Below are 23,424 nucleotides of genomic sequence, written 5' to 3' on the forward strand. Positions count from 1 at the left end.
CTCACAACCATCTGTAATGGGATCTGATGCCCTCTTCTGGTGTGTCTGAAGAGAGTGACAGTGTACTCCAATAAATAAAGTAAATAACTTTAAAAAAAAAAAGAAATGAAATGAAATGTTCTCAATACCAGGCTATTTTAAAAACACATTGAAGAGAACAAAGGGAAAAGAATGAAGGAAATTTAGGGGAATTTTTGATGGCATTGAAAGTATAAGTATTATGAGTAATGGGACTGGAGGGACCTTGAGAATACCAAGAGGGTAAAGCTTATTCAAAGAGGTAATGATTTTTTCAAAGAAATTCCAAACTAAAAATTGAAGTAAACTACAAGTCACAAGTTACCAGTCAGATTCATACAACCAATTCTTTCCTAAGATACAGATCAATGGCTTTTAAAGAGTGTAGACTAAGAGACGATTCTCAAAGCAACAACAGATGAAGGATCCCTTTCTGCTGACAGGTAATTTCTCAAGCAGATAGAAGCCTTACAAGCTAAGACAGGGTGACATCACATATCCAGAGTGCTGGAGGAGAGAACTGTGAATCAAAAGTACTATAGCTGGTGAGGTTATGCTTAGAGATAAGAAGTAGACATTCCTGGGCACACAAAAGCCAGGGAAGATTACTACCAACAAGCATGCTCTATAAGAAATGCTAAAGGGAATGTTTCAAGCTAAATGAGGAAGATATGAATACGAAGGAAACATCAACATATATAGAACTCAGAGATAAAAGTAAGCATCCAGGAAAAAAGTGGGGGGTGGGAGTGGGTTTCAGGTTCAGGTATGGGAAGAGACAGGAGAGAACTCTAGACAGCCAGAAGAATGAATAGAACTATGTACCAGTGGGGGAGGGGAAAAACGAGGGAACCATTACATCAAACACCAGGGATGGGAAAGGCTCCCAGGACCCAATGGGGATGGCACTAGCTGAAATACCCAACAGAGGATAGATAGAACCTGAAGAAAGAGACCATCCCCACTAGATAGGTATGGCCCTGAGTTGAGGGAAGGGGCCATCCACCCATCTCAAATATTTTAACCCAGAATTGTTCCTGTCTAAAGAAAATGTAGGGACAAAAAATGGAACAGAGACTGAAGGAAAGACTATCCAGAGACTTCCCTACCTTGGGATCCATCCCATCCGCAGACACAATTTCTGATGCCAAGAACTGCTTGCAGACAGGAGCCCAGTAAGGCTGTCCTCTGGAAGGTTCTGCTAGCACTTGACTAAGGCAGATGCATACTCTCACAGCTAACCATTGAACTGAGCCTGGGGATCCCAATGGAAGAGAAAGGGAAGAACTTAAGGAACTGAAAGGGATTCCAACCCCACAGGAAGAGCAACAATATCAACTAATTGGATCCCTCAGAGCTCCTAAGGACTAAACCACCAACCAGAGTAAACATGGGCTGATCCATGGCTCCCACCACATATGTAACAGAGGGTTGCCTTATCTGGCATCAATTGGAGGGGAGGCCCTTGGTCCTGTGGGGGCTTGTTGCCCCAGCAAAAAAGGATGCCACAGGGATGAGGTGGGAGTCAGGGTGTGGGGCAGCCTCTTAGAGGCATAAAGGGGGAGTGGGGATTTGCAGAGGGGAGACTGGGAAGGGGGACAACATTTGAAATGTAAATAAATTAAATGATCAATTAAAAAAAGGGTAAGCATCCAGTTAATTCAAAGTTCTGTGCTACCATAGACACAGGACATAAACCTGCCACACATAACTTGAAGAGTATAATATATCAAGACCTAGACAACATGGGAAGAGTAAAGGAGAATCAAAGGTTAGAAATGGGGGAGAGGGCTGGTGAGATGGCTCAGCAATTAAGAGCATTGACTGCTCTTTGAAGGTCATGAGTTCAATTCCCAGCAACCATGTGGTGGCTCACAACCATCTGTAATGGGATCTGATGTCCTCTTCTGGTGTGTCTGAAGACAGCAACAGTGTACTCATATACATAAAATAAATAAGTAAGTCTTAAAAAAAAGAAAAAGAAAAGAAATGGGGGAAAAATAGTACAAGTACCAAGGGGTTTTCTCTCTTTTTCTGTTATTCTTCTACTTTTTCCTCGATGCTAAATAACCATTATTTCAAATCTGCTTGCTATAATCAAAGGATGAATTTTAAAGGCTTTGTGGTAACCACAAAGCAAAAATGTTTAACATATAAACTGAAAAAGTAAGCAAGGAATCAAAGCACATAATGAGAGGAAAATTACTTAACCATAAAGTTAGGTTTTATTCCCTAGTAATTGCTTTAAATGTAAATGGCTCAAATTCTCAAAATCAAGTCAGTGATTGGCTGAATTAAAATACAACACCCAACTCTATGGTACTCACAAGAATCTCACTTCACCTCTAGGAATACAGACAGAAAACAAAGGAGTACTATAAGGCATTCTATGTAAGTGGAATAAAAAACAGGGCAGTCAAAGGCACATAAAATAAAATTTTAAAATTTCCAATCAACTCCCTAACATTGTACTTCAAAGAACTAGAAAAACCAATGAAACCCGGACTTAGTAGAAAGAAAGAAATAATAAAAAACTGAGTAGAACTAAATGAAGCTAAGAAGCAAGAGCACTGTACAAATGGATGGACCTGGAACCATGACAGAAAAGAATTGATAGGGTCGCTGAAAAGAGCAGAGAAAACAAGACTAGAATATCCTGGCACTCAGAAGTTACCACAGAACACTAAACCCTAGAAGACAGGCCAGCTACATGATCCACAGGTATGAGAAGAAGGAAAAGGATAGAAGCTTTCAGACTCAAAGAGAGAGAGGACAAATTTCGGTCTCCACATAAATGCCAGAGAGCATGACAGCCGGCCTGTAACTCCAATCCCGGAATGCAGAGGTAGGATACCACATAAACAATCTGGCTAGCAGGATCGACCGGCCATATTAGGGGCTAAAAAAACAGACGGGGGACAAAGACAGAGTGAGGAAGGAAAGCTGCTGCCCCGGGGGGAATTCAGAATGAAAGCACTTCCCTCCCTGTAGGAGAGCAATGCAGGATAGAGTGTGGGGTGCATGGTTAGAGGAGGGGACTCTGAAGTCTTTAGTAAAAATAGATAGTTCATAGATTTGTCGTAAACACGTCTTAAAAGGCCGTGTGCAAAGCCATAGTGACAGCCTACTATGAAACATGACTGTCATTAACCCATTATTTACAGCCAAATTCCAGACACAATCACTGAGAAACAGATACATTATCCTCGATGATATCTTAACTACAGTTATGATTATGAAAATTATGAACTTGGAAAAAATGCTACCTAGAAGACCAAAAAAAAAAAAAGGAGTAAACATTAGTTGAAAAGTTCCATTATTTTAGATGCAAAGATGAATGATGGAGAAACTTATGTGCAGAAAACAAAGAGTCAGAAGCGAGCATTAGCAAACCCACTCAAGGTGGCGCCAGTAATCCGGAAATCAAAAACCGTTGCCAGATTCCCAATGAAAAGTCATTTGGTAAAGTTTAACATGTGGCCATGATGGTTAAAATGGGAGGCAAAGCAGATTTTACACAGATTTTACATCATGAATAGTATTCCTAATCTTAGAAAGCCAAGGTTTTTCCTTTCAGATCAAGAATAACACAAGATGACCCTGACTTTGGCTCACTACAATCTTAGGACATGGTAACCCAGTCAAAGAAATAAAACTTGTAACACTCAAATAATATGATTTTACATGCGAAAGGATTAGAAAACACTGGGGCCATGAGATGGCGCAGTAGACAAGGCACTTGCTTCATACCTGACCACCTGAGCTCCCAGGAATACACATGACAGAAGGAAGGAACTGACTTCTGAAAGTTACCCACTGTCCTTCCCATGCAACCTGTGGCATACATGTACACATACACATACACACATGCACATGTACATACACACACATGTACACACAAGTTGATAAATAAGTGTGAAAAAATTAGGACATATTATTAACTAAGTATTAATAATTAGTTCATACAATAGAGAACAAGCCCTAATGTAAGCCATGCATTTCAGTTAATAATGAATTATTATTGTTTCATACGTTGTAACTTATGTAACCACCCTGTGCAAAATGTTAATAATAGTGATGGAGCTGAAGGGAGTACCTGGAAATCACCCTCTATGCCTATGTCTGTAAGGTAAAAACTTGTAATATGAAGGAAAGACTGTGCATGTAAAAACATGAATTTAGGTAATTATATTTATAATTTCAAAACATCTTTCAAAAAGCCAATAACAAAAAAATAGTAATAATTTAGTACTTGTGGTGATTTGAATAAGAATGGCCCCTTATAGGCTCATTTATTTGAATGTTTAGCCACCAGCAAGTAGAACTACTTGAAGAGATTATAAGGATGAGGGTGTGGCCTTGTTGGAGGAAGTGTGTCACTGGGGGTGGGCTTTGAGGTTTCAAAACCTCAAGCCAGGCCCAGTCTCCCGCCTTTCTCTCTCCACTCTCTTCCTGCAGCCTGCAGGTCAGGATGTAGCTCTTAGTTACTTCTCCAGCACCATGTCTACCTGTATTCTTCCAAACTTCCCCCAATGATGGGTTGAACCTCTGAAATTGTAAGCCAGTCCCAATTTAATGCTTTCATTTATAAGGACTGCGTGATCATGGTGTCTCTTCACAGCAATAGGACCAAAGCAGTACTTATGGAAAATAACTGCATTTCTGGATATCTATAGCATACATTAGAGCATGAAAATATTAACATTGGCAAAAATAATAGACCTAGAAGTAAATACCAAACTTATGGAAGAACTCCAGAAAAAAAACTGGAAGTTTTCCAGTAGACTAGAAGAATTATTTGAAAAAAATGTAGAGATATATCCATACTCATTGAATGAAATGTTCTACGTAATAAAAATATACATGACACTGAAAATATCAGTCTATCCAAATGGATTAAATTGCTTAAATCCCTGTAGGAACTCTATAAAAAGTTGTTTACAGGGCAAATTGTGACACAGTGCTGGTCTATGTATGTGACAGAAAATCAAATTGTATCCCCCTTTATACTATTTCAAAATTAGTTGAGTTGCATATGTTTAGAGATACTTACATATGAAGACATCTGCTGTACATTGCTAGCAAATCTTATGTGAACAACCATAAATGCATAGCTGCCATTTATCATCTTTAAACATTTTAATCAGAGAATATCCATTCATATAAATACTTTTGAATAACTTCACATTTGCCTTTGCCAACTGTATAACCAACATATAAACTTTCCTGGATGATTCCTGACTCTGTCTCAGTGTTTGAGAACCATTGGACTCTGCTGTGACATAGAGCAGGCTCTCAAGAGTCAGAAAATGGGTAGAGCTCTGAAAATCTCAGCCAGTTGTTTTATAAAATATTAATATGCTTGGAAACAAATGTCATTCACACTATGTCTATGGCCTGGCAGTTAGAAAGCACGAATAGAGCACATGCATGATCAGAAATGAGTAACAGCTCCCTGGATTAAGCTATAGCACACGTCTTTTGTTTTCTTTATAGAGTATCAAAAATTCTTACATGAATAGATATGCAACATCATGAGGTCTTAGGGTAAGATAGGCCTGCTTCCATTGTAAAAATCTATGCAATAATTCATCTGCTTCACCAACTGTAGGAATCTTATTCTTATCTGACCACAACTCCAATGAGGACAACACAATCGTAACCTTGAGTTGGGCAAACACCTAAAAACAGAAGAGATCAATATGCACAGTTAATCTCTCTGGTTTTATAATGTCCTATCCCAGAAAATATGTTCAATTTTTCACAAATCCACACTCTCTTTATACAAATGGCTTGATTATTCAGAAATGCCACATCAAGTTGGTATGAATGATCATTTCAAGATGAAAAAAATCTGGCATAAAAGGGAAAATACTTACTGAATTTATAATACTGATAATTTCAATGATTTTATTTGTTACAATCATGCTGTCAGAGCCCAAGTAATCATACTAAAAAACAGAAATAATTTTGTAGTTAAAATATTATTTTTGTATGATGGTTTGGGTACTTATATCTATTATCTGAAGTTTGAGGATAATATAGAATTCAATGTTTCAAATAAGATACACAATTCCCAATGTAAGACTATTACAGAGCACAATTGTGTACATACATACACAGTCACAAAAACATGTACACACACACACACAGAGTATTGAATATGGATTGACCCAGATGACATCTTGTAGGCCCCATCATTTTAAACACTTCCTCTGGCCTTTCCCAGGAGTCTAAATCAACTATTGACCTGTTCTCCTTCAAATCTTCTTACCTCTGACTTCAATTCTGGATTCCTATCGAGCTCTACAATGTTAAGACTGGAACTGCTAGTGTATTATTTATATCTCTGTGATATTACACAGGGTGATAATCAAATATGCACCATCAGACCAAAACCTGGAAAATACATTTATCCTAAAAGCCATGTAATATTTTGTTTATGGGAGTTGTCATGGTTTGAATATTCTTGGCCCAGAGAGTGGCACCATTTGTAGGTATGGCCTTTTTGGAGGAATTGTGTTACTGTGGGCGTGAGTGTTAAGACCCTCATCCTAGCTGCCTGGAAGCCAGTCTTCTAGAAGCCTTCAGATGAAGATGTAGAACTCTTAAGCTCTACCAACCCCATGCCAGCCTGGATGCTGCCATGATCCCATCTTGATGATAATGGACTGACCCTCTGAACCGGTAAGCCAACCCCAATTAAATGTTGTCCCTACAAGAGTTGCCTTGGTCATGGTGTCTACTCACAGCAGTAAAACCCTAACTAAGACAGGAGTCAAGGATCTAGAGACGCCTTCCTCTCAGGAAACAGTGGAGTGGGGGAGGGACAGCAGCCAACACCTATGTCTCACTGCAGCACACACAAGTATGCCAGCCACTGCTGCCAGCAAAACATTATAGGACTGAACATTCTCTGGACTTTTAGCCCACCCTCTTGCTCTTCAAGCTTGCTGGAATTGACTCTTAATAAGGTGGTCTCGACTATTTGGTTTTCAGTTAGCAAACTGTTACACTGCTCCATCTATGATGGGAAGTGAGAAGACTGGAATATTCCAGTTCCTTCTAGCCTGGGTCATCATACATTCACACAAAATATTCAAGAAGGACACCAAAAGCATGTCAACATTTTGAAACTCTTTTTTAAAAAAAAAATGTTTCTTAGATTACTATTATTAATTTCACTGTATCTTAGTATTTTGCCTGCTTGTATGCTTGTACACCACCCACATGCCTTGTACCCTTCAGAGGTCAGAAGAGGGCACTGGATCCTCTGGGACTACAGTTACAGAGGATTGCAAGTCATCCCACGGGTGCTGGAACTGAAACCTGGGCCTCCTCTGGAAGAGGAGCAAGCGCTCTTGATTGCTGAGTCAACTCGCAGTCAACTCCGCAGTTCCACACCAAGCCCATAAAAGAAAAGCAAAAACACGTACCAATGTTTTGTCCACCACAATACTCATCTCTAGATAGAGGGGAAGCGCATGTTTAAAAGGTGATTTTGGCTAGAAAGAAACAAAAGCACACAAACATTTAAGTCTTTGCAACGTATTTACTTGGAATTCTTTGCTAAAGCTATTAGGGGAACGCTCATGGCTAGCACTAGTGAGGGGTTGTACAGTTGGGAAAGCTGCTGTGTCATGCTTAGGTGTGATAGTATCCAATTTAGTAACGAGGACATTGATTACGCAGTCACCCAGTTAATCAACGGCTTCCGACTTGTCAACTCCTCCTATACTAAAGTTGGAATGAAGCACCCCTGTGCTTTCACCACCTATTGACTCTGAATGCCAGACTGGATTAAACTAATTTAGAGATTGTAAAGATGTTGAAGACTAAGAAACTACAGTTGTGCATCATTCCTTTCTGTAGCCTCATTCTTTGCGACATGACTGTGACACCTCGCAAGAGGTGAGTCAGCTTCCCCTGGCTCCTCCTCAGAGCTGCTGGTCAGTAACTGGATGGGAGATGCTCAGTCCGGGCCGCCTCTGACTGCCATGCGTGCCCTCGGAGCATGAGCTCATGCATATCCTGCCAGCATACCACACAGCAAGAGACAAAGACACTCTTAGGGACTGAGGTAACTCGTAGCTTTAGTGAAAAACAGGAAACCAAAACAGCTACCAACTTTCAGTGAAAGTCTACCATGGAAACAGCTCGCTGGCATCGATCAGAGTGGTGGTTCACGTTTCTCTGTGTGGCTTATTGGTACCAGAGAGGGCAATGCCAAATTGTTCTCGGTGAATGATAGCTATGTCCCTTGCCTTCCAAAAAAAAGGGCTTACACAAAGAGCTATTCAATTCCTCCTCCTTGGAGCTTTCACAGAATAGACTCTGTGGAAGACGTTTGTAAAACACATCTCAAGGTGAACACATCAGCCGCTGTCTACAATAAGAGACAGAGGGCAGGCTGTGGGACAACATGGGAAAGAGGATGATAAGGAGGGAATGGGGGGAAAAAAGGCTTTGGAAAATCTCAGGCATCTACGCTAGAAAATCTAGAAGGTCACACAGGGGCCCAAGACGAGACACAAGCTTCAGAAGACCTCAAAATGCTGCTAAGTCTCTTGCCCTGGCAAACCTTGGGGCTTTGTGCCAACAAGTGTCAAGTCCAAGAAGCTGCCACAAATAACCCGAATAAGCATTATGGCTATACCCAAACACTGTGAGCCTCAGACCACAAGAGCTCTGGCCTTTTCCCTCCCTTTCGGACTAGCCCTATCACAACCCCTTTGCACCCAGGGACTCTCCATCTGCTCCCACATGGCCCCTAGATTTGATGTTGGGTCCTTGCTTCCATGTTCCCAGCCTTCCACCATTCAGATCACCCCAAAGCCCTGTGGTTGCTTGCCAAGGAGGATCATAGACTTCCAGGTACAGCTCCCCACTTTAAAAAAAATAAAATCAACCACGTGACAGTAATTAATACACCTCTTCAGGAATGATTCTAAAAATTAACGGTCTCCATTCCCCCACAGACTAACAGACTGGATTAGAGAACAAGATCTATCTTTTTGCTTCTAAGACATCACCTTAAGGTAAAAAGGATGGAAAAAATATATTTCACGCAAACCGAACTAAGAAACACATAGGCATGGTTATCCTAATAGCTGACAAATAAAGATCTGTCTAAAGAGGTAAGGAGTGGACACTTCACACACTGGGTAAATATATCACATCTCCTTCTCCCAAGACTCAGAAGAATGGACAGAAAGACTCAAATCTGGAAAGACAGACAGAGCATGCTCCTTTTCATGAAGGTCAGAGGGAGACACCAATTCTTTCCCACCTTATTATTGAGATGTCCCTAATGGAACTGTCAGGCACACCCAGATAAGATTGTTCAGGGCACACGTCAAATAAAGACACAGTTGTTCTTCATAAGTATAGGTCTGAAGGAGAAGTGGATCGTGACCAAAGACTATGCTAACATAAATAACCACTTGTACAAGAGCACAGGGTGGTGCAGGATGTGCCTCTGTGACCTCTCTGTCCTACATTAGTTTAATAAAACCATAAGAAATGGCCTTATTACATCATACTTCTTTAAGTTAATTCAAACTAGATAAGTGCTTTGGAAGCAATGAAATATACAACACTCACCTTTTTGTTGATTAAAATGCTATAGTTTGTTGGCATCTCTATGTTTCTGCTGTTTTTGTTAAATATCAATTCCTTCTCTTCGCTCCCTAGCTTATAAACAATGTGTTGAGATGTAGCTGTAGATTCCAGGGGCTCAATTCCATAGGACACATTCTCAAACTGCAGGAATCCTCTACAACATTAAGAATAAAACTGTTAGGTGCTTTTTAGAACTCTATATTTTGACATTCTGGTAACATCCATTAAAATGATAAAAGATGTGTAATGTTTTCATCCAGTATTTTGTTCCAGAATCTTAGGGATGGCTTTGAAGAGAAAAATAATTTCTCTAACACAAGAATCCAACTTTCTATTTCTTTTCTCCTCTTTTTTGTTAGCTATAAGACTAATGAAACCAGCTCTAAATTTTTTAGGGGCACAGTGTGACAGTAATCAATAACTTGCCCATGCTTCAATCAGGGACTATGTAACAGTACAGTAACCTGAATGTTAATAAATTTCTCTCTAGTTTGCAGAGCTTGAAAAACAGATCACAGAGCATTTATAATTAGAAAATGTACATCAGCAGTTTGACTAAGGAAAATAAAATGTGGCAGAGTTTGCAAAATGATACTTAACTCATTTTTGTTGGGTATATAGTGTGAATAAGAAACCAAAAGCCTGATTCTGAAGAGCTGATCAGTGTGCAGCCTTCTGCTTCCCTGAATTGAGGTAGCCTAGTATGTTACTGCTATCTGAGAAAATAGTTTCAGGTTTGAATTTCAAGGTTCCTTACAGGAAGCTTAGAAAACATTTGGAATAACAAAAATGTACACTAAAAACAGAGGTGGAGAATGCTGCCAAGATTGAACCCTTCCAAACAGAAAAGAAGAAACCAAATAATAACACTTTGTTCTTATTTCTTTTGGGTTTTTTTCCCCGAGACAGGGTTTCTCTGTATAGCCCTGGCTGTCCTGGATCTCACTCTGTAGACCAGGCTGGCCTCGAACTCAGAAATCTGCCTGCCTTTGCCTCCCAAGTGCTAGGATTAAAGGCGTGCGCCACCACTGCCTGACTTTGTTATTATTTCTTAAAAAAGAAGAGAATTTAATTAATAATTACAATGATGTGACTTGCCTCCTTGCTATAAAGATAATTTTCACAAGGGAAAGCAAGACTCATTCATGTTTATTTTACTTTTTGTCTCCAAACTGTAAGATACATGGTGGGTGTACAATTTCTATCTGCTGAAAAAGATAAATAAGCTACCTTAAACCTTGCTCCTGCAACCTAGAACATTCCATTAACATTTCTGTTGTAACCTTGCCCCTTCGACCTAGAACATTCCATTAACACTTCTGTTGTTAAGAGAAGGACATCTAAACCCTCCAAATATTAAAAATCATCTCTGGCATGCAAAGTAAGGGGGAGAGAGATCCCAGAGCACTGGGACCCTGCCTGGAGAAAAGATGTCACTGAGCAAGCAGCCTGTGTGAAAATTGCCCCAGCTGGGCATGAACGGCGGTGGAATTACATTCGCGTGGCCAAATATCACAGCCCGAGTGGGAGAAAATGAATGACCTCAGTCCAGAGCACGTGCTGAGGGTGGCAATCGAGTTTGGATAGCCTTTGATGTGTCCTTGATAATAGCACTGAGCCTGGGGGGGGAGAAAGAGTAAACTGGTTACTGAAGAAGTGGCAAGACTTTCCAACAGTTTCCTGCTTTGAAACTAGACACAACTGGCTGGATATTGTGCACAAATACACAACCCGCAACGGCACGCATAAAGTGATACTCAGAGAGTCTCCAGAATTTTTTTTTCCCAATGTATGGATTTAAGACATCAACTAAAAGCCCTGGGAACCTTGAAAAACCACGATGTGCCGCCTAGAGAAGGGTATATTTTAAGACTCTGGAAGCTTAAAGGGCCAAGTGGGGCAGGAAAGGGGGACTAGGGAGCCATGCCAACCCAAAGTGTGCCACCTGCAAGGGCAGAGGCACGGAGGTGGTGTGATGGGGACAGGAAGGGACTGTGCTCGGCACGCATTCACTAGACAACACACTTCCAGAAGAGGGAAGCCCAAAGGGAAGTAAATACGCAGAAAACACACATCCATATTAAAATATTTCAGCGCATGGCTTTACTCGATAATAAATCAAGCGTTCAGACTTCTCAGGTCTGAACGGCGAGGTTGGCCAAGGGACAGAGAACACATGCAGAGCACAGGAGGACTGATGTGCGCATGTGCGCAGCCGGCAATGGGTGGGAGGGGTTTTGATCTGTGCTTCTGTGCTCTTAGGTCCTTAGTCTGCTCATGTCACTTTCATTTATATCCATGTTCTCGGGGAGGACGGGTGGAGTAATAGTCTACAGGCTGTACCCGTGGACAGCCGGCCCTCAGTCAACTAGATGTAGGAGGAACTCCGTGACCAAGCAGTAAGTACCCTAAGTATATTCCCTGATGGATCCTGAGAGCCTTGTATGTTGGGAAACCAACCACTCAGTTATTTTAAAGTTTTTTGAAAATTCATAAAATAACTTCAATCTTACCGGAATGTTTGAAGAATGAAAGCTCGTAGATCCTTGGTTATACATATAAACCATAAAATGATTTGTTAAAAAATATCTAAGTACAAAAAAAAAGAGAGAGAGAGAGAGAGAGAGAGAGAATTCTGAGTTACTCTTCAAGAAACAACAGAGCAACCATCAGTAAACTCTACCCCACCCCATGTTTCTGTAAATAAAACTATTGGAACATAGCCATGCCCATTAACTTGAGCATGCTCTGGGGACATACCAGCTACAGAAGTAAGGGCAGAAACTAGAGGGTCTTAAAAACTAAATTACTCTCCCGAGCTTCAGAGAAAAAGGCAACTTTTGACGTGGGGGCAGCATTTCCTTTGACATATATTACACTACATACAAAGTAATACACATTTACTCAAAATAATTTCCCCAACTTAATGGGTTCCTCTGACCACTGAGCCAGCTCTCCAACCCACTAGCTCCTTTAATGAAGACAAGAGGCTGCAAGAGGGGTAAAGCCACTTTCCTATTTACATAGAAACTGGATGGAGGATTGTGAGAATTTTCTGCTCCTTTATTCTAACCTATATTATGATATAAACATTGATTACTATATATTATATTACACATAATTTATTTATATCTATTATATAATATTTAGATATAGTATATATTATATAATGTATAACATAACATGTATGACATATAATATTAAATATTTTTTATTTTTATTTATTATATATTTTAAAGATATTTATATTTATAATTATATAATATATAATATATTGATATATTAAATATATTGTATTATATATTTATTATGCATTTTATTATTATATGAGTATATTGTATATGATTAAGATATATAAAATAAAATGTGTAATATATAATACATATATAATATACTGTACATAATATATAATATATGAATATGTATGGTTCTGATAATGTGTTTGAAGAAAATTAAGTCCTGTTATGGTTAGCCTCTGCGCTGGAACTCAAGGCTAAGCCCAGCCTTCTTGTAGCCCCACCTTCTGCACATACTCTGTTGCTTCCATTTTACTTCCTCCCTTCACACTTCCTCCAACTTAGTGACCACCCATTCTGCAGCTTCCAGTTCTCCCCTGAGCCTGGTCACACAAAGGCTAGCAATGGTGCCTGCCCTCGCACATGCCCTAGGGGGTGAGGTTGAGCGTCAGCTGAGCTTAATTAAGGCTAACAGTGGCTGCAAGGCTTTGACTCTCCATGACTCTCTGGGTGCCATTTCTCATGAGCTCACCCTTCCCCCTGCTCTCTTCCTGTCAGCGTATATTCACTTCCTGCATTCCAGTATTACCCATCATCCTTATGTGTTTCCATGGCACCCAGGTATGCCGCTATCCTTCTCGCATTGGAAACTTATTCCTACCTCTATTAGTCGTATTTTGTTCATTTCAGTAGCGGTAAAAACAATAGAGACAGCAGACAATACTAACAAGAGCTGTAGCGTTGCTGATACTCCGTGGCTGTTTACAGGTAAACAATTTCAAAGAAATAAAGTGAAATACCAAGCTAAAGAATAAGAAAAAAAATCTACCTTTTCTGGAGGTGCACAGTGTACTGCATGTTGTCTATTGTAATAACATAGGATATCTGTTCCTAGAGAGGCCAGAAAAACGGAGAGTGAGGACAGCCTTGGAGAAGAAGCAACTCAAGAATCAACCAACCTCAGCAGACAACTCAGAAAATCACAGTACACTGCCTATGTTAAAAATCTGCAATAACACATTGAAAACATTTAACTTTTCATATAACCCACTCGTTAGCACACAGACAAGTCACTCTTGATTTGCACAGCATTAGACAACTCCATGGCAGTGAATCTTAAACCCCTGGGACAGAAGAGCCCGTGCTGTCCAAAGTCTCTTCGTAGCATCGTGGAAGCTGGAAGCACTCCGTTGTGGGCATCGTGGTTGCCAGTAACAACTCTTCGCCTGTGCTGTCACTGTGCACGGAGCACACATTCCCTCCACTGGCAGGATAAATGGAGACGCAACGATGCTTTAGAGCAAGCTTCGTGCATGGAGGCCACAGGCAATTTGTCGAACAAGAATGTTAAATTTATGCCGCCGGTGAATGCCTACTGTCAGTGACTAAGAAGTTCTGCTCCTGGGAAGAGGGCAAGCTGACGGCTGAACAAGACCCTCCAGAAGGTCAAGGAAACCAGAGCAGGGGCAGGCTTCCGTACCTGGCTTTCTCATTATAATCCAAGAAGAAGGAAGAGATACCTACTTCACAGCACACCTTACACAAGTGCAGGTCTCGTGGTGTGGAGAGGCCCCCTGGTTCAGAGACGGAAGAAGTTAATTCCAGACATTCATACTCAAGTAGAATACCAGGTCCAGGGCTGAGAACCCAGAGCCGGGCAGAATCCGGTGGCTCCCAGCTTCAGGTTAGCATCTTCAGACTGAGATTCTAGATGGACCTTACCCAGGAGCCAAATAGGCTTTCACCATGTGTGCAGAACCAAACCACAGGGAAAACAAGACTGCCTGTGGGCCTGGCAGAAGCCCTCGGCTTCATCCTGGAGCTCAGGACCAGACCTGACCGCACAACCCAGAGAGAACCCATTGGCCCCGGGGTCTTGGACTTATTCAGTACTCACGTTAAATAGACTTCCTTCAAAATGCATTTCTTTCTAGACAATAAAGCAAGTCTTTAGAAATACAAACTAAAGAGCTGGAGCTAAAGCTCAGCAGTGATGAAGAGCACTTGCTCTTGAAAGTACTCAGGTTTCATTCTCAGCCACACGGTGGCCCACAAACACCCATCACTCCAGTGCCAGGGAATCTGACGCCCTCTTCTGACCTCTGTGGGCAGCAGGCATGCATTTGGTACACAGGCGGAAGTGCAGGCAAACACTCCTACACATAAAATAAGGAAATCCAAAAGTAAATTATACGATTGTCTTGAAACTCAACAGACCACAATGGAATGGAGCAGAAGTCTGCAGCAGGAGGAAACTTAGGAACTACATACAGAAACAAATGGAGACTAAATAATAGAGTTTGAAATAACTGGTGGGTTATATTGGAGCAGGAAAGAAAGGGATTTCAGAATCCTAGAATGAAAATGCAATCTATAAAATCTGTGACATACAGCAATGGTGGTTGTCTTAGTTAATCTTCTAGGGCAGTGCAGATGCCATGAGCAAAGCAGCTGCAGTGCACTGGGGTTTACAGCTTCAGAGGGCGAGCCATGACTAGCACAGCACCAGGAAAACAGGCACCGCTCTGCAGCAGTAGCATGACCCCAAGAGCCCACACCCTGGAGTCGGACAACCACAAGGCAGGCAACCAACTGGGAATGGTGTGGGATGGCCTTGAGAGCGCACATCCTGAAACAGATAAGCACAAGGCAGAGAACTGGCATAGTGTGGGCTTTTGAAACCTCAAAGCCCACCCCCCCCCAGTGACACTTCTCCAGTAAGCCCACATCCTGTCCTCCCCAAACCATTCCACCAGTTGTGGACCGAGTATTTTATAGGTTGGACTTTTATTCTAGGGTTTTGAAATATCCCTTTCTTTACTGCTCCAATATATGAATATATGAGTCTGCGAGGACCGTTTCATTCAAAGCGGCATGGCAGATCCAACAAAAACAAAACAAACAAACAACAACAACAAACATCTGGAGAGATGGCTCAGAGGTTAAGCAGACTTGTTCCTCTTCCAGAGGACTTGAGTTCAGTTCTTAGCACCCAAAGTGGATGGCTCACAGCTGCCCAGAACTCCAACTCCAAGGGATCTGACACCTTCATCTGACCTCTGTGGACCTGCATACACACGGTGCACACACACACTTACACAGGCAGGCCAGCTTTCTGTGTGGTGGATACTGAGTTCTAAGCCAAGTTTTAAGCCACAGACCAAGGCCCCAGCAGGCAGCAGCTGGAGGGATGCCACACCCCTCACAGGGCAGCCCCCATCTGCAATCCTCCCTGCTTGTTGCCTGCCTACCTGCCTGAGCCACACTCCCCATCAACTTGTTCCCTGCCACCTGCCCAAACACCAAACTACTGGCCTGTCATCCTAATCATTGGCCTGTCTGCTGAGTGCTAACAAAGCTCTCACCACTACTTTGCTTGATGTGTCTTGGTAGTGACTGGTGGACAGAATGGCCATGCCAGGTTTCCACACTAAGGCTAGGCCTTCCCCCTCTTCATCACCCTCTCCCAGGACCACTACCCCATGGCCAACCAGGGGTTTGGAGCTAGCTCAGGCCAGACTCTCAAATTGACTTTGACTAGAAGGTAGTGATGCCTTGGGTCTGAGCATCCTCTGCCTGCTTGCCACCTGTCCCACTTGCCTCTGTTGTATGGGCCTTCTTCTTTTTTTGTTAGTTTCTTTTATTGCTTTTTTATTATTATTTTAAATGAGGTTCTCACTTTTTAATGCAATATCTCTGTATACAGACTGGTTGGGCGCTACTCCCTTGTGGAGCGCTGCTGCGCCTTAAAGATGGCACCTGCCATTCTTCTGCTAAGGAGTAAACAAGTCCTTATTTGGCAAGAGGGTTGCACCTGCCAATGGCCTGATCTTTTGTCATGAGGCTGTAGCCAATGATGGCACAAAACGTGGTATGGGCTCATGGGCAGTCCTACGAAGGGTATTTAAGCAGCACTCACGGACCATTCCGGGCACACCCTTGATTCTCATGTAACTAACAGCTCCTGAGTAAACTGTTGCCTGAAGGAACTGGTGTGCTAGTCTTTCTTCCCTGCTGGTCAGGGTGATCAGCACGGCACACTCCCTGAGTGTGGCCCTCCTACAGTATTGTGTGCAATGAAGTCCCACTCCCAGCCTTTGAGAGGTAGGGACCTAGACCCTATTCGGATCCTGACCGTCACTATACCCTGGGATTGGCTATGGGAAAGCATGCCTCAACCACTCACTTTCCTCCTCTACCTAGTGTCCCCAGCTATAGGGGACCTGAGAATTACCAGAGACTGGGAGATGGACATGGTGGGGGCCTACTTTTCCCCCTCCTTTAGTCCTGTAGTCAGGGCCTCCTTCCTTCTCAGGGTCTTCCCCAGCCCAGCTCTGCCTAGCCCTCCTGCCCTGTCCTACTCAGTGCTGTTGAGTAGGAGCTCTGCCAGGAATTGACCAGCTTAGTGAGGAGCCATATATAATATGTATATGTGCACAAGCAGTGGGACATGGGAGCTTGTGCCCAATTGTTACACCCCAGTCCCTTGGAGGGTAAGGCAGGGTAAGGCAGTCCCTGGGATGGATGGTTTGCTCCTCTTCCTCCACCTTAAGCCTTGGGACCCCTTAAGCGGGTTGGGAGGGTAAGGGAAAGTGCCCTCCTAGTGTGGTTTGGGGGGATTGGGTTCCCGAATGCACTATAATCGCCATATGAAATATTTTTAAAAGTCTAAAGTTAAAAAAAAAAAATTCTGCATTCCCTTCAAACCACCTGAGGTTTTACTCCTGGTGTGGTCAGAACCTCCTGGCCTCAGTCCGCACAGTTCCAAGCCCATGCCCTCACTCTATGGACCTGTCCTGGTTTATTTTCTGTTCAGAGAGAAACACTGACAAGGAACGTGGAGAACAGGGTTTCCTTCAACTCACAGTTTATAGCCCATCATCCAGGGAAGCCAAGGCAGAAACTATGGCAGAGACCACTAGGCCACAGGACGCTGCTTACCGGCTTGTTCCAGGCTCACAGTGAGCTACTTTTCTTAAACAGCTCAGGCACACCAGCCATTGAGTAGTACTGCCCACAGTGGGCGGGGCCCTCCTACATCAATTAGCAATTAAGAAAATGCCTCACAGATGTGGCCACAGGCTAACACAGTGGAGGCAATTCCTCATTTGAGGGCTCCTCTTCCCAGAGCAGTGGTCCTCAGCCATTCCTAACTCTAAAACAGTCCCTCATCCTGTGGTGACCCCCAACCATAAAATTATTTTTATGGTTGCTACTTCCTAACTGTAATGACTCATAAATGCTACTGTTATGACTCTTAATGTAAATATCTGTGCTTTGTGATGGTCTTAGGTGACCCCTGTGGAAGGGCCATGCAACCCACAAAGAGGTCACAACCCACAAGCTGAGAACCCACTGTCTCAGAGTGCCAAGTTTACAACTGACTACAACAGCTGCGATGGGTGAGCCTTGGGATGCAGGGTCCTTAGAGATTTCATCCCAGGACTGCTTCTCACTCACTGCCTTTTCTGCCACTATTACATAACCTAATGATTACTAGGCACCAGTCCATCCCATTGGGCAGATTTCTAGCAGAATCAATATGAAAATGTAGTTTCATGTAATAATGCTGTGTGGACAAATTGATAATTTCATAATTCCTGATAATGATTTTATAGAATTTCTAAACTGACACAAGTAGTCTCAAACCCCTTACAGAATAAAAACTGAAAATAGAGTTCTGTAAAACCTTCAGTGTCAATGGCTAATTGCACTAGGAAAAGAAAGCAGGCTTGGAACAAATTTACAATTAAGGAAAACATTCCATCTAGGTTAAGAAAGAGGTCACTATCTGGTAACTATGGGTCATAAATTGGACAATTTATTACAGGTGCAAGGACAGAAATGTAAATTATGGACTAGTCTATCTATACAAGACTTAAAAATAATGGGACACAAGGCAGACGATTTGTCTCTAGGCAAAACCATGCTAACTTATGATATAAAATTATTGCTTTAAACTTATAATAAACTTATGGAGCTAGAAACAGATACCGGTCAGGTACTAATCTTACTGGAGAGTCATGTAAACAATTCTGCTGTAACTCCTTATCAAGCTATGACAAGAACTGTTGCCTTAAACTTATTATGAGCTAATGGAACGTAAAAGTTCTTAGAAAACCATGTGATCAATTATCCTTAGTATAAATACTAAGAACAATAATAAAGAGACATTTTAGCCCTACTCTTCTTAAACCAGTATGTCTCAAGAAAAGAGACACACTTTTCTTTCCTTCTTTCTTTCTTTCTTCTTTCTTTTTCTTTCTTTTTTCTGTTTTTTCTCTTCTTCCTTCCTCCTTTCCTTCCCTCTTTTTTCTCTCTTGCTTAAGAAGAGTTAAGGAATTCAAAGCTCCTCTCCTGACCAGCAAGAGGCCTGAGTTAAAGAGAAAAGAACTCAGGTAACTAAGCTTTTTTATTCTTTCCCCCTGATATTATTAGCAGGAGTTAATTGCCAGGAACCAGCAGCTTTTTAGTCATGGAATAGCAAGTGAGAGTTAAATTGCCAGAGGCCATCAGCTTCTGGCTCCTAGAACAACAAGAGAGAGTTACAGAGCCAGAGATCATCTGTCTTTGGCCTTTGTCTGACATGTACTCCGCGTCTCGCTTCAGTACCTGAATGCCACGGCTGGTCCCTGGCTAAGACCCATAAAGAGAAATGTGACAAACCATAGAATCAAAATTGCAAATGTTTGTACTTCAACTACTTTGAAACACTCAAACAGTAAGCCATAAGTTAGAGCAAGGATGTCACAACTCATACACCAGACAGGAACTGCAAAGGAAATACCATAGATGCGTGGGGCTCAACAAATCCAGACACAAAGTGCATGAATGATCGGAATCGACATTTGAATGAAAGGTACAGCAATAGCTGATGGACCCTTGGAAGACAGCAGACATCGCCAGGTAACACGCGCTGTGGAAAACTATATGGTAGCTCCTAAATGAGTCAAGCTTATCTATTTTATCTATCTCGGTGCTAAAGAGTGTAACCAAAAGGAAGGAAAAGGAGTGTGTAAACACCAATATTCATAAACAAAATTTCATAATAGCCAATACCTGAAAATGAGCCATATGTCCATCAATTGATTAATGGGTAAATAAATATGGTACTCCGTAGTAGTTTTAAGAAAGCTATGACCCGATAGCTGTTACAAACAGATAAATCTAATTAAAATAAGCATGATCACCAATGGTTGCTGGGGTCTGGGGATAAAAAGAGAGGTAAGCCACAACTGGGCAAGGGGGAATATTGAGGACAAGAGAAACTTTATACAAGTAGAATGTGCCATGTCTGCAAGCTGCATTTTCACAATCAAGGTGCTCATCACCATGCATAAATTCTACAGCATGAAAACTGTACTTCAGTAACTGCCAGCGCAATCAAACATGTTGCCTGGATACGAGGAAGTGGGCCCTATGTCATATGTGCCACGTGAAAGTGGGAGGGGACTACTTGGGAAAAGAAGTAAAATACTGGGACGAGACAGGGGAGGAAATAGATCACTGTGTATAATCAATATATGCTGATGAAAATGTTTTAGACAACTGACCATGTGCTAGAGAGATGGCTCAGCCAGCAAAGCACTTGCCTCACAAGCATGAGGCCTTGAGTTTGATCCCAGAGCACACGTTTTAAAATGACAGTTGGGATGGGCACATGCTTCTAATCCCAGTGCTGGGAAAATGAAGACAGATTCTCTAGAGCTCACTGAGCAGCTCCAGGTCAGAAGGGGAACCTGGCTCACAAAACAAGGTGGGCAGCTTCCAAGGAAGGATGCAAGAAACACACACACACAGAGAGAGAGAGAGAGAGAGAGAGAGAAGAGAGAGAGAGAGAGAGAGAGAGAGAGAGAGAGAGAGAAATTTATTGCCTAGAGGCAGTTACATTTAAATGTTGATCTTTAAAACTCTTAAAGACATTTAACATAGCAAATTACCAACGCCAAAAATCACTGAATAAAATTAACTACTTTGCTTTCTAAAATATGAGCAGAAAAATTCTCTTCTTTGAGTTGCAGAGACTAACTATGGAGCAGAGAGTGAAGGAAGGACAAGCCAGACTGATATAGCTGTCTCCTGAGAGGCTCTGACAGTACCTGACTAATACAGATGTAGAGGTTCACAGCCATCCATGGAACTGAGTATAGGGTCCCAAATGAAGGAGCTAGAGAAAGGACCCAAGGAACTGAAGTGTTTGCAGCCCCTTAGGACAAACAACAATATGAACTAACTAGTACCCTCAGAGCTCCCAGGGACTAAACCACCAACCAAGGACTATACATGGTGGGACTGATGGCTCTGGCAGCATGTGTATAGTAGAGGATTGCAAAGTAAAATCATCAATGGGAGGAGGGACCCTTGGTCCTGTGAAGGTTCTGTGCCCCAATGTAGGGGAATGCCAGGGCCAATAAGTGGGAGAGGGTGGGGTGGCAAGCATGGGAAGGGGGGAATCAACAGTGATTTGTTCTTGTGTTTGTTTGTTTGTTTGTTTGTTTGTTGGAGGGGAAACTGAGAAAGGAGAAATCATATGACATGTAAATAAAGAAAATATCTAATAAAATAAATAAATAAAAATTCTCTTCTTTGAGGACTATAGGTACAGAGAGAAAGAGGTTGTTATTAAAGGGTATTAACAAAATCAGTCATTTTGAAGAAAATTAGTCTCCTCCTGGATCTCTAGATATATTCTTCTTAATGTCAAAAGAGACATTTAACATTATTTTCTCTATTATTTTGTATATGTAAACTGCTAAAATACTATAAAGAATTGACAAATGCTTTTGAATAGACCATCTTAATTTATATGTTTATTTTTACCATGAAAACTTTATACTCAATATCAGTAGTAATTTATATATATAATACTAAATATGATTTGTGTGTTCTATAACTATGCAATAGAAGTAAGAAATTTTATATAATTAGATTGTGAAAAAAAATGTTTCTTACTTCTGAGTTTGTTTTATCTTCAATTTTCTTTGGAAATATGATTTCTAGAAATGAACTTTGAAAATCTGAAAAGAGAAAAAAAACATTTAGTAACCTTCCCTTTAATTTGACTAAATGTTCAGTTTCTTTCATAAGGTTTGCTTAACCAATATGAGTGGCTTACCACTGCGTGCTACCTTGAAAATTCTAATGCTCCTTTCAGGAGTCCATGAACTAAAACTGGAATTAGCCAGAGAAGTTAGCCTGGTCCCTATGCAAGCATGATATATTAATCCATGAAGTGTTCCATATTTAAAACAAGACACTGAAAACATTGACTTTGACAAACAGACAAATTGGTCATGAAAAACAAAAGGAAGGCACTCAACACACTAGAACTTATTGTTCACAGGAACACATAGGCAAAATTAGACCAACTGGAGGCACGCTTCAAGAAAATCTGGCTGAAATGAAAGATTTAAAGTAATGGACTACAAAGTGCCCGGCCTGTTGGGGAATAACGGATAATAACGAATCAACCGTGAGCTGTGGTCTAATGACATTGTTGAGCTTTTAAAATCAAGAATCAAGCAGGAATGTGAGTGGAAACACGTCACATATCATTGTGGCTTTTGTCATCTTGACACAGGCTAGGGTTGTCTGAGTGAAGAACCTCAGTAAGAAAGGGGCCCACAACATCTGCCTGAGTGACAGCTGACGTCAGCGGGCCACACCCACCATGAGTAGTACCACTTCTGGACATTGGTGCAGAGTTCTTGCATCAAAAGCAGGTTGAATGAGCTGAGAGAACAAGCCAGTAAGCAAGCAGCTTCCCCCCCCACAGCCTCTGCTTCAGATCCGGCCTCTGGGTTCCTGCCGTGAGTTCCTGCCTATGCATCCTCAGTGATGGACTATGATGCAGAACTGTAAGTTAAAATAAACCATTTCTTCCCCGAGTTCCTTTGGCTCATGGGGTTTATCACAGCTCTAGAAAACAAACTATGGCAGACACAAAGAGGGAGAAACAGCCTGGTCCAGGGCCTTCAATATTAAAACACTCCATTTAAATGAATAAATTGAGGATCCAAGAAATTTGTGCTAAGCAACACTGTCATTCAACTACCAAAGAGAAGGTGGCTATTCATAAACAAATTCCCCAAGAAAATAACCTTCATGCACCTGTCAGAAAGATGGACAAATTTCCCCCAATAACTGTGACTATATTGTACTGAAAGGTCTAGAGAGGAGCAGAGCGGAGATGGCAATGCTGTGGGAAGCACAGCCATGTGGTGGGAATGATAAGGTTTATGATAGCAGACATACAATAGCATGCACCACTATCAGGAAGTATATAGCACAGAAAGGAAAACATGAGCAGACTAATTTCCTTACATTCACTGTAGATAATGGTCAAACATGTGAAGGGGAGAGAAAGGCTAAAACTGAAAATGTCACAACTACAAACCTCTGCGCCTGGCCGGACCCTTCACAGTCTCCACCAGGGTAAATCTGGGTGGGTACACCCAATTCTCTCCTCCACACACCCTTCTCAGTCACCCAGATATAGGCAAGGTTCTACATTCTGTGCCCTCAGTGTCCAGGTTCCATCTAAGATACC

General features: G+C 41.7%; 1 protein-coding gene and 1 non-coding gene across 6 annotated transcripts in view; one reads left to right on the forward strand and one right to left on the reverse strand.

Moving 5' to 3' along the window:
* LOC116069040 (disintegrin and metalloproteinase domain-containing protein 32-like) overlaps positions 1-23,424 on the reverse strand; it is a 127,026-nt gene that overhangs the window by 90,511 nt on the left and 13,091 nt on the right. For 4 of the 5 annotated variants that reach the window (XM_031339329.1, XM_031339327.1, XM_031339330.1 and 1 more), the window contains exons 2-9: positions 21,828-21,892; positions 13,705-13,766; positions 12,153-12,228; positions 11,182-11,258; positions 9,622-9,793; positions 7,455-7,523; positions 5,898-5,969; positions 5,533-5,699 (exon numbers count right to left, since the gene is read on the reverse strand). In XM_031339329.1, the coding sequence (XP_031195189.1) occupies positions 5,533-5,699; positions 5,898-5,969; positions 7,455-7,523; positions 9,622-9,793; positions 11,182-11,258; positions 12,153-12,228; positions 13,705-13,766; positions 21,828-21,892 (760 nt within the window). The remainder of the gene's footprint in view (positions 1-5,532; positions 5,700-5,897; positions 5,970-7,454; positions 7,524-9,621; positions 9,794-11,181; positions 11,259-12,152; positions 12,229-13,704; positions 13,767-21,827; positions 21,893-23,424) is intronic. The other variant, XM_031339328.1, reaches the window with a different exon arrangement.
* LOC116071661 lies at positions 22,019-22,122 on the forward strand. The gene has a single exon (XR_004111057.1). It is a non-coding gene; the product is annotated as a U6 spliceosomal RNA (small nuclear RNA).

Source organism: Mastomys coucha, unplaced genomic scaffold (genome assembly GCF_008632895.1).
Source record: "Mastomys coucha isolate ucsf_1 unplaced genomic scaffold, UCSF_Mcou_1 pScaffold22, whole genome shotgun sequence".
NCBI lineage: Eukaryota > Metazoa > Chordata > Mammalia > Rodentia > Muridae > Mastomys > Mastomys coucha.